Source organism: Vicia villosa, linkage group LG2 (assembly GCF_029867415.1).
Source record: "Vicia villosa cultivar HV-30 ecotype Madison, WI linkage group LG2, Vvil1.0, whole genome shotgun sequence".
Lineage (NCBI taxonomy): Eukaryota > Viridiplantae > Streptophyta > Magnoliopsida > Fabales > Fabaceae > Vicia > Vicia villosa.
In genome coordinates, this window is record NC_081181.1 from 178603792 (window position 1) to 178616107 (window position 12316).

Here is a 12316-nt window from a genome sequence, read left to right on the forward strand (position 1 = left end):
GCATCTCCAAAGCAGGGGCAATTGGGGGATTTCGCTGGGGGTGACCCCCATAGGGAGGTGGGTAAAGAAAAAACCTAAGAATAATAGAAAAGATTCTATAAAGTGCTCTTTATATGAAATTACCAAATCTTAAGCGTTAATTAAATCAGATGGTAGATATTGATAGTTCTCGTTTCTCATAAAAGATAACAGTTCTCACCGGATACACCCTATATATATATATATAACAATTTTTTGCCATGAAAATCTGAAATGATTAGGGGTGCTCGCGGTGCGGTTTGGGCGGTTTTGACGAAAAAAATCATCCGAACCGCAAGAGAAAAAATCGTGTGGTTTGGTTTGGTTTGGTTGGCTTTTAAAAAAAATCCGAATCAAACCAAACCAAACTAATGCGGTTTGGTTCGGTTCGGTTGGTTCGGTTTTTTACAAATATTTTATTGAGCCATACATACACATATATATGACAACATGATTTTATATTTAGACATTCATACACTATCAAATAACAACAAAACTCGTCTTATTTTGACAACAATTTTCCATTTAATATGTAAAAAATTAAATTAGACAAAATTGAAATATTAAACATAAAATAATAGCATAAAACAATATAAAAATTATTATAATGAAAAAAAAATATAAGAGACAAGAGATTAGTGGAGGTGAAAAAGAAAAAAAGTGTTGAGAGATTAGAGAAGAAGTTGGGCAATAAAAACGAAACTGAAATACAGAACATTTACATAAAAATGAGAAGGTGAAAAAGAAAAAATATAAGAGGGTAGATATTATAGAAGAAGAAGGAAGATGTATGTGGCAACGAAGGTGTGATAATGTTATTAGAGATTTGAGAAGATCGGGACTGAAATTATATGTGTAAGAATGAGAAAGTTGTTGGTAATCATAAGGCTTAAGTATAATAGGTTTAAGTTTGGGTTGGATGTGAGATAAGTAAAATTTAGGTTGTAACATAATGCGGTTTGATTCGGTTTGGTTCGGTTTACAAAATACAAACCGCAAACCGAACCAAACTGTGCGGTTTTGTTAAAAGATGACCCAAACTAATCCGAACCAAATGCGGTTTTTTGCGGTTTCGGTTTGGTTTGGTTTGGTTTGCGGTTTTCTATTGGGTTGGTTTGGTTTTGAACACCCCTAGAAATGATATACCATTCAGGACATGCTATCTTATTTGTAGCCGTCCCACCGTCGAATGTAACATATTTTTAGGATGAATCGTAAAACTGAAAAAATGTTCTTCTACCTTGAACAAAATATTTTTTCAGCTGTTGCAACCCAAACCAAGGCATCTAAAAGATTGCGGCAATTAAGCAATTTTCAATTATGTGAAATATTAAAGTGATGGCAAATTATGTCATTTATTTCTCTGTCTTAAATTATAAATTATTTTTTAAAAAAATTGTCTTAAATTATGAATTACTTTACTATTTGATTCTAATATAAAATTAACGACATTTTTCTTAGTATAGTCACTACTATTTATTATTTCTTTCTATTTTTTAATTTTTTTCTTCTATAATTAATGAAAGACAATATTGCAAAATTATATATAATTTTTTTTATATAATATTAAAATTTATTTCTTAATCGGTGTAAAATATTCAAATATTTTATAATTTGAGACGGAGAAAGTAAGTAATAATGAAAATTTAAGATAATCAATTCCTTAATCATTCTTTCTAGAAGACCCCTTCAAGGAAAATGTAGAGTGGAAACAAGTAACTCTTAATTAAAAAAAGTTGATGGAGTGAATGTTGACTTTACATTACTTAAATGATAGCTACATTATTAGTATTAATTGGATTCAAATAAAAAACTTGAATAGGACAAAATAACAAGAAGAAAAGGTAATTAGTCGTTAGTTAATCTAGTGGATTGATGGGGGACTTAGTAAAAAAGACACGGTATAATTTCTATAAAACTGCGGTAGAAAGAAGGTTAAAACTACTTGATGTCAAAACTAATTTTTAAACTGAACTGTATTGGTGGTGGAAAAAAAAAAACAAGAAAAGGTAAACGGCATGGAGATGAGTGTTGGTCCATGTTGAGACTCAATCAATCTAGTGGGTATGTTATGTTAGTCTTCAAATAATATTTTGACTTCGTTTTTTCAATCTTTAAATTTAAATAAATGCTATGGTTTCTTCACAAAAAATATAAAATAAAAGATAAAAAATAATAGAAGAATAAGACATTAAACCAAGTGTGAAGCCATGGAACAGGGAAGGAAAGCAACACCGGCGGTTGACTCACATAGTCTCCTTTTTCTCAATAATTTGATTTTGATATTATTTATTTTTAAAAGACATCACAATTTTGAAATCTAATCTGAGCATTTTCTCTTTATTGAATATCTATTTTCGCCTTTGAATTCAACCAATGATATATAAGATGCTAGTTTAACAAAATATCAATGGGCAAAGTCAAAGTATTGAATTATATTAATTTGAATCATAATTATACTTAAGATAGTTCAACAAAGTAATTAATTATTGTGATAAACATCTGGTGAAAGGGTTTTTTTTTTATCAAGAGTCACAATACTTAGTAAAAAGTTGCAACACTGGAGAAATGGTGTGTTTTGTAAGGGACAATATCTAATAAAGAATTGCAACACTTGATGAAAGAGTGTGTTTTATCAAGAGCCGCAATCTTGTGAAACAACACCATTTAGTCTATAAATATACTATTTCAAATTTAAAAAAAAAAACAATTCAAACTCTCATCTTCCTTGTTTAAATTAATGATGTATTTCTTCTCTACTTTCGAGTTTTCATATGTTTTGCGCAAACTCGAAGTAGGCTGAATTATCTTAAGTATTTCTATGTGTAGACTCTAAGACAAAATAAAGAGTGCTTGAAATACTGTTAGGAAAGTGCTCATAAGCACAATTCAAGCCTTGATCCATTTAATTTTAGAAGCAATTTATAAATGTCTAATAGCATCTAAAATGATGGCAACTGAGGCTTCCCTTTCAAGCATCAAAACCAAGACCTTGTGAAGTTGGATCATTTCGATGGGACAAACTTCACCTGCTCGCAAAACAAAATGATCTTCTTCCTAATTACTTTGAAGATTTTATATGTATTGGATCCAGAATTAACATCATTTCCAAAACTGCAAGATGATGATTCCGAGAATGAATTGATGTGCAATGGCAACATTCTAAACACATTATCCCATCGTCTCTACATAGACAACCAATCAACAAGGGAAATTTAGAAGGAACTCGAGTTCGCATTTTGTTCTGAAGAGGAATGTATTAAAAAGTTTTTAATTTCAAAGCATTTCGATTTTAAAATGTTAGATTCAAAGCCTATACTTGCACAAGTGCACACAAATTTAAAAATGAAAACATACTATTTATATCATCCACCTCTAATCGATTATCTAGCCTAATAATCGAGTAGGGCATTAAATTGGATATTTCCTCATGATTTGATTATACCTTAGGAGTTAATCGATTATGTGGAGCGAAAATTAGAATTTTGAAATTCAAATGTGCTCTTATCAAGTATGCCTTAGGTACAATCGGTTATTTAGCCAGTTTTTCAACTTTTTGCACTCCTTTGAAGCCTTGGCATAAAATTCTAACTCTAAAACTCAGGAGAGATATGACAACTAAGCATCACCATAACTACTAAGCATCACCATCCATACCAACGAAAAGTTAAATCACACATGATTGTTAAAAATTACCCTCAATGTTAACAGTCACCTTAATCAATCATTATTTGAATAGAGACCATCAATGCCACCAGGCTTGATCTATAACTTGATCAAACACGACTGCTGAACACCATAACCATTGCTAACAAATATATGATTATTAATCACCACAATCAATGCCATCAACACTATGATCAGATACCATCAATAACTTCTTTTGTATACTCATAATATACACATGATTTGCATAAAGCCGCTGCAAAATATTTCCTACAAAATAGATTAAGTTTTCATCTTGTGTACCCATATCGTTTTTTGGTCTTGGTGTGTTAGTCCCTTTAAGAGGTATGAAGGTATTCACTTTCAAACCTCTTAATTTAGAAAAGTAAAACGGCTCAAGATGGCCAAGCTTATTAATTTAAAGACATGGTAATTAGATTTCTTCTTATATCATGCCAAATATTATTACGCAAACTATGTTTTGACTTCAGATCTTAATACTGAAAGAAATGTGATTGATTGAGGAAGATGTTGTCTTAAAATTAATCGTTATTAAAGATTGGATAAACATTTTGAGGTGATGAGAGGGAGTCAGGCAAGTCTTTCTCGCTACGCCTTACCTAAAATTTCCAAAGTTGTGCTAAAACAACTAGTTATTCCAACACCCTTTTTGTCATTCCACCGCAAAACGTAAATTAATTATTAAATTATCACAGCTAATTTTTGTTTATTATTTCTTTTTCAAACCAAAAAATGTTGTAAAAAATTCTAAAAGTTAAAATAGTAAGATATCAAGTCTTTTATTAAGAATACTTTAAATATTTGTTTTCCGAAGCAAGTTTAAATTAATCAATCATACTATACACATTATAAATAAATAGATGTTATTAATTAATTATCATTTACAATAATTTTTAAACTATTAAATTTTTTTGTTATAGAATCGAATAAACTTTATCGTATAGCCTATGTTTGTTTGTGCTATGGATGCTTTATAAACACACGTCCAACTGAAACTATTATTTGTAGCTTTTAAATTTCTCATTAAAATATTATTGAAACACATAGAAACATGCGGTTACTGTAAATTCCCTATGCTTAAAAACCAAGGAGGTGTGATTAGTTAGAAAGGGAGGTGTGATTAGTTAGAAAGGGAGGCTAAGGCCTCGTTTGGCCCAACTCATAAAACAATTATTTTTTAAATTCATTGATTAAATAATAATCTGAACAAATATACATATAGATGAAAATCAAATACATTTGGTTATTAAAAAAATTATAATAAGAACTATTCACCTAATATGACAATAATATTTATAATACTAATAATAATGGTATAAATTTGATTAATCATCACTTACTCCTTCTTGTTGCCACATTTCAACCCAATTTTTTTCAAGCTCTTGAAATCCAAGCAAAGAACCTTCTCTCTCTTCATCCAAACTAGTAGACAATACACCATATGCAATTCCAAGTGAAGAAGCTCCAAATGTTATAAGAGTTGTCATAAATGGTATCCATAATGGAGCATTAATTCCTCTATCCTTTAACTCACCATAAAGATGCAAAAATCCTAATCCTATTCCCATTGGAACTAAAACACTAAACAATATTCTACCTATTATTCTATACATAACTACCTTAGAAATCTCATCTTCATCATCATTATTGTTTTTGGGATTCTTCTTCATAGTAATGGCATCATCCTTAGTTTTATTTGTTGATGATGTTGGTCTTGTGTTGGAGAAGCCTTTGGCACTTGCTTGTGTCTTCAATGTGGTTAGTGGAATGTTGGAGAATCCTTTGGGGTGAAAAGTTGGAAATGTTTTTTGTTTTGAGAAATGGAGAGATGGGTTTGATGCAAAAATTAGAGTTTTCATTGTTTCTTTTGTGTGAAAATGTGTTGAATTGGTTACTATTGGTTTTGAGTGGAAATAGTTTTATATATCTTATCCTAAAAGTTAATGAATGAATGGTCATGAAAATTGAAGTTTCATGGTTGCATTATCTTCTTATTTTATATTTTTGAGGTTGGGCTTTATTTTATTTTATTTTATTTTCAAAAATACTATGTAACATGTATCTTAAGTAAAAGACATATTTGAATACCAACAAAAGTGATTGTTATTATTTTCTATTTTTTTATAAATAAATAAGATATTAAATAAAAAATATTCTCGTAGAGCTTCTAACTATGCAAGAATAATTAAATGAAATAGTAAGAGATATCGAAATTTTGAATCTCTTTTAATTTAACCGAAAATTTTGAGTTCAAATTTATTGTAAACATTTTTGTTAGACAATTGTTCAACGACGACTTGATCCAGAAGTTCTTCTTGATGATCTTGATTGTGATCTATGTGATTGCCTCAAATTAATTTTGATACTGAAAATAATAAAATTTGAAACAAATATTTTGTTATTATTTTATTTGGGTAAGAATAAAAATATTAGAAATAAACATAATACACAAATAATCAATAGGAAATTACTCACTTCTTTTGAAGATGAACATATTCATCAGTTTCATCCAATATATCTCCCTTGTAAACCAAAAAATAAATATAAAAAATATCAGAATGCATCATTATAGAAAATATTAAGAACATCATAAGTTAATAATTAGTAGTATGAAATTTAATATCTTTTAAACCGGCTCATATTATAATATCCGAGCAGGGGATATCCAAGGCGCAGGTTCACATATCGCGATATCAAACATATTTATCTTTAAAATGTGAAATTTTAGATACTAAACTATTAGAAAGAAAAAAAAAAAGAATATAAAAGGTTTAATTACTTGTAATAATTCTTCCATAACATCTTCCATTGTAATGATACCAACAGCTTCTACTTGTTCATGTGGCATGCATCCAATTTCACGCTCCCATTGCTTTGATTCATGTCCTACTTCATTGTCTAGTACCATCACATTTTCTAATGTTGGACTATGAAATTCAACATCACTAGATTCTTGATTTGAACTTCTCTCACTCATTTCTAGTACATATGAAGAATTTGATTCTGCAAATTCCACATTCACAAACATAAATGTCACACTTGTAAGTATAAGATACCATATATATTTGGCTAGCTATATTGTGGAAGATGTTACCTCCATTAATTTGAGCATGGTTTGATTCTTTATTAGTTATTATATTCAAAAATATAGGTGAATCCACAGCATGAGCCGCTTCATTGCTTTCTGTCTCCATGTTTCCCTTCAACACAACGGCCATATGGCTATGACCCTTCTTGAATTGATTCAATATCTCATATAATGGCCAACTTTCATATACCCTGATGTAAATCATCTAGTTAGTATAAGTCTACGATTAGACATCTGAAACGTGACCTGATAACAAGTAGTTTAACTGATCTTGATAGACTCTGATAGCATCGTCAAAATCACTAGCAATATAATATATATGATATTGAATCTAATATAACATTTGGCTTACCTAGGAATTTTCCTGATAATCAAATTCTTGATTGGACTCTCGTCTTCTGGGCGGCAAAAGATTAAATTCTTAACCTATAAAAAAAAAAGTAGCGAATAAATTAACCGATAAAAGATGCCCTTACACGTGAAAGAATGACCGTTATCAAACATTTCTACTTAGGTCATACGAACTTACGCGATAAATTGCTTACCAAGATGAGACCAATAATATTTCTTGGGTTGCCAGAATGTATAGGAACTCTACTGTGACCTTTACTCATTATCTGTGTCATTGTATGCCTAATCACAAAAGTAAATTTCATTTACTCATAAGAGATTGGATTGAAAATTGATGTAAATTACTTCAAATTTAAGAGTTATGACAATATTATTACATGTCTAGTTTGGAATTTATGTCAAGAGAAAAAATTTCAGATATGTGTGTCATTGCATCTATAGCTGTCTTCTGAGTCAAATCCATAGCACCTGCGATTATAGAAGTTTCATGATGAGATAATTCTCCACCTTTTCCGGCCTGCATAAGTCAAAAATAGTTTATGAAAAATCTCATAAGTTGTTTTGATAAGATCACCCAGACAGTGTCACATAATTTGTATCAGTAGATAAGTTCAAATAAACCGATCTAGATAGAGCTTTAGTCCAAATAAAATAATGTATTAAGGAAAAACCTGATCTGCATGTAAGTCGACAAATGTCTTCAACTCTGATCTTCTTAGAAGAACTGAATGTTCTTTCCCTAGAGCCCAATCAAGTACCTGCAAAAAGAAAATCACTTCGACGTATTATAATCGTGTTATAGGTACAAAGTATCCCCTTTCGTTTAGAGTGAATAATCTGCGTAAAGAAACATGTCAGACACAAAGTGATTTCTCTACTTCCAACACGACAAAACACTGATACACGTGATTACATTCAACCACTTTCATTTTCTAAGATATTACCGATATCTACGTGTCAATGTCACATATTATTTACCTTACTTGCTGGATAAGTTATTGGAAAGAAGATGAGCAGAAGAAAATGAGTAAAGGGAGCCAATTTAGCTCCAAAAGTAAGTCCATATCTAGCGCAAACAGCTTGAGGCAAAATCTGAAATCACATGTACCATATAAGTTATCAATTCAAAAACAAACTCGACTATTTTTCATTTATCAAAAAAAAATCAAACATTACCTCTGCAAACACAGTCACCAAAGGTGCTGACATGAGAATAGTGAACCATGATGGAATTATCATGTCCATAAAAATTGGCAGTGCCTTCAACAGAAAAACTTTGAATCAGTTTTTAAGTCAATGATGTAAAAATAATAAGCCTCTTCAAAAAATTTATACCTCCATAGCCAATGATTTTCCAAGAAGAAGAGTACACAAGACAAAATGTCCATTTTTAACAAAAGGTTGAATCCTTTCTGCATGTTTTTTGTCTTTTGGTCTGCCTGCTTTAATGAGAACCTCGAGATCGACCGGACTGTATGACAATATTCCTAATGCTAGGCCTGATGTAATGCCTGCCAATGACACAATCACTAGACATGTAATTAGAAATAACCAGAATTTAGATTCACAACAAGGGTATTCATATTCATGCATTGTGTTATGAAAAATTGAGTTCAAGAACTTGGCTTATTAAGAGAAGTGAGTGTGACTATTTCTTGTGAAGTTACATATTGACAATGAGAAAGAGGATGAAAGATAGGTACCAAAATATATACAGCTATTAATAATTAATATCTAAATAGTACTATTATCTTTCAACTATTAATAACAAATGTGAAACTATCTCCTCTCTCTGTAAAATCGGTTTGTAAGATGAAGACTGTCCTCATTTATAAGCATATATTCAGATCATATAATGTTCGATGTGAGACACTTAATATACTTTCTTATGCCCGAGACTAGACTGGACATCAGGAGCGTGAAAATAAATGGTGGATGGTCCGATAGCCAAAAACTGATAACTTGTGGCCCACCTGATCTAAAACGATGTTCTAAATACCATGTTAAGGTTTGACCTAACTCGGGTGAGAATTTTCCCGACTTATAAACACATATTTAAATCATATATTGTTTGATGTGAGACTCTTAATCTAAAAAAATCAATTCAATTGACATAAGACTTTATTTTAGTGAAGAAAAATTGTGAAGAAAAATTGAGGGAAAATTAAGTTTATGTGCTAATAAGGTAAATCTTGGTGGAGATTACTATGTGAAGACTTTCATGTAGGTGTTGACAGAGACAGCATAATTTTTAAACATGAATGGAATTTCATTTTTTGCTGGTCAATGTGACAAAGCCTGCATATATTTTGTAGCTACTTATAATTCGTGAAGACTACACTTTAAGTTCTAAGTTGTCAAGTTCTGTTTTGTTATGTGGAAATTTTACTTTCCTTGTGTTTATTGATCAAGAAAAATAGAACTTCCAACAACAATTAGACCAATTGCATACAACTAATTTACAGCTACGTGAAATTTGTGATAGAATTGATCTGATAGTTAAACGCATAAGACATTTTCAATACAAAGATTAAAATTATGATTATGTTTTAATACAATAGAAAAACACACAAACGAGCATACATATAATACGAGCATGCATATAATATAGTCTTAGTGTTAAGAGTGAGGTGTGTTTGAAGTAGTCTTGTTAGCTGCTAATAAAACTCCTATTTGTTAGGAGCAGAAGTTTTATTATTTGGTTTGGATTAGTCCCTTCCTGTAATTGTTGTTGAATTTGGTCACCTACATATTCCAATCCTCTTTTCTTGTATTAAACCTACAAAATAATAAACAGTTAAATAAACCTGAGGCGTGTATGTACATTGTCCTTAAGGATTTATCCGCCTCATAAGCGCAAATCCCCCAGGATTCAACAGGCTCTTCTCAGATTCTCAGTAAGACTCTGAGGTATCAGAACAACAAGAAATAATTTAATATGACGGGAAGATATAACCAGATCAAAAGAAGCAAAAAAGTTTATTCACTGTCTTGTAAAAGATGATGGGGGAATAGTTATATAAGAGAGAGATATGGAGTAAGGGCTTTGACTAAGTCAAGTCAAAATAATTAAATGTAATTATTCGTCAAATCATTATAAGTTATAAAATTATTAATAATAATTTAATAATAATAATAATTAAAAAACTATTTTCTCATATTTATCAAAATTATTTAAACTTTTGAAATATTAACACAATTTGCAACAATCCCCCACATATTTCAAAAGTTCAAAAGAAAAAAAAAATTCTGGATTAACATCATGAGTGTGATGCATCAAACTAGTGTAGCAAGCTATATGAACTAGTCCTAGAATGATAGTACTTAACATACAGTGAAGTTGGTGTAGCAAGCTATATGAACCAAAAACACTTTACGTATGTTAGAGGTCTACCACCCACGTCACACCCCCACAATTCTTGTTGTTGACGCTGTGGTGCGCTAATAGGCCATGCGCGTGCCTGGTTATTTTCATGAGTGCTCTAGAAATCTTGCCAAGATCTCATATAAGCGGCCCCACTCAACACTCGTATAGGTGATTTCATCAAGTGTATGCTGCAAATCATACACCACCAATAAAGGATATGAAATTCATTAAAAGCTACTTAAGCTTATCCTCTCAATAATGCAGTGTCTAGCACTTTCTCAATTACACCATAGGAAAAGGACGCAAACAAAAATTAATCAAATAATTTTTGGTGCTAGCAGAACTAACAAGTGACTTGTTCTTACCCATATGAACCTTTTTCATGGGATCTCCAATCATAAAGGTTGGGTTCCCGTCACTTATTAGTTTCAGTTGGCTAAGTCCAATTCCCCTCGATGCGTCACAAATTAGTTTCTTCCCATGGGCTTTGTCATAGTATTGACCAAGATCATCCTGGTCTCATATTTTAGTAGCTACTTTACACAATTTAGGAAGACACATATTTTCTCCCATTAATAAATATTGACTAAGACGTCTCTAAGTCAATCAATCACATATACTTACTCAAGTTTATAAAAGTATTCTGATTTTCACAATAGATTTATACAGGTCTGCTTATATGATCATTAAGCGACATCACTATCAATAATAATAATTATAAATCTATTATTTAAATATTTATTTTACAGGTCTGCTTTCGAGCGACAACTTTTCATCAGATTAAAAAATGAATAAATATACTTATATATTTATTTCTATTGGAATAATATTTAATTATCATCATTGCATTAATTTAATACAATGACTCATCAACTCAAAATTATATTATAATTCACAATTCTTTTAAAATATTTTATGTGATTGAATATCATCACCAAAATATTTTATAATACTAATTAAATAAATTAAACACCAACATTCCAATAAGTTGAAAATTTATATCCGAACTAGAAATAATGCCATATTAATTTTTTCTCTAGTCAAACCAAAAGAATACTTCTTCATTTCTATTATATTCAATAAAAGTAAAAAATAAATTACACATGCATATTTATTTTCATATGATCAATTTCATCAAACATCATCATATTATTTTGATACAATAACTAATTCACGAACACCACGTGTAATAAATTATGATATCTCAAATATTTTATGCTTTCATCAAATATTCAAAAGATATATAAATAAATTAGAAATTATTTGTAAATATAATAACATTTCAATTCCACTTATTTATCTCATTCTCATCGAATATGTGTATATCTCAAAAATTACTTATTGTCTTATAACTAAATAAATCATCTACATCCATGCATACATATATTTAAATATTATATGCATACATCAACTTAAATTCTTCCAATATAATTATTATTTGCATGCCCCCACAATAAAATATATAAGACGCAAATTAAAAATACATATCAATATATTTTATCTTCACAAAATTTATATTATAATAAAATATATCTCAATTCCACATTTTTAACTCGATTAATTATTAAGATTAAATAATATTAACTTATATTTATTCATTAGAAAATGTGTTAATTTAAACCGAAATATTTATGACACATATAATTAACACATCAACAATAAATATAATTATGAACATCACAAACACAACAACTATATAATGACTATATCCATTTCAATGTTAAATTAAATTTCAATTAAGCAATTGAAATGACAATTAATCTACAATCATGAGGGAAATTTATTTTAGAAACATAATCAATTTA

At 29.8% G+C, this 12316-nt stretch overlaps 2 protein-coding genes across 2 annotated transcripts; both read right to left on the reverse strand.

Moving 5' to 3' along the window:
- Positions 1-4864: 4864 nt before the first annotated feature.
- Positions 4865-5633, reverse strand: LOC131647542 (uncharacterized protein PAM68-like). Its single transcript, XM_058917429.1, has one exon. The coding sequence runs from the start codon at positions 5562-5564 to the stop codon at positions 5031-5033; it is 534 nt and encodes a 177-aa protein (XP_058773412.1). The 5' UTR covers positions 5565-5633; the 3' UTR covers positions 4865-5030.
- Positions 5634-6684: 1051 nt separating this feature from the next.
- Positions 6685-9970, reverse strand: LOC131650752 (DUF21 domain-containing protein At5g52790-like). The gene is made up of 10 exons (XM_058920458.1): positions 9952-9970; positions 8480-8769; positions 8321-8404; positions 8123-8236; positions 7816-7902; positions 7522-7661; positions 7339-7426; positions 7146-7219; positions 6762-6984; positions 6685-6708 (listed from the first exon to the last, which is right to left on the reverse strand). The coding sequence occupies exons 1-10, from the start codon at positions 9968-9970 to the stop codon at positions 6685-6687; spliced, it is 1143 nt and encodes a 380-aa protein (XP_058776441.1).
- Between the last annotated feature and the right edge of the window lie 2346 nt (positions 9971-12316).

Excerpts from the sequence above, each read along its gene's own strand:
- LOC131647542 (XM_058917429.1), bottom strand. The coding sequence starts at position 5,564 with ATGAAAACTCTAATTTTTGCATCAAACCCATCTCTCCATTTCTCAAAA.
- LOC131650752 (XM_058920458.1), bottom strand. Across the intron at positions 8,237-8,320 it reads TGGTGACTGTGTTTGCAGAG|ATTTTGCCTCAAGCTGTTTG; the intron begins GTAATGTTTGAT and ends ATGTGATTTCAG. Across the intron at positions 7,662-7,815 it reads TCGACTTACATGCAGATCAG|GCCGGAAAAGGTGGAGAATT; the intron begins GTTTTTCCTTAA and ends TGACTTATGCAG.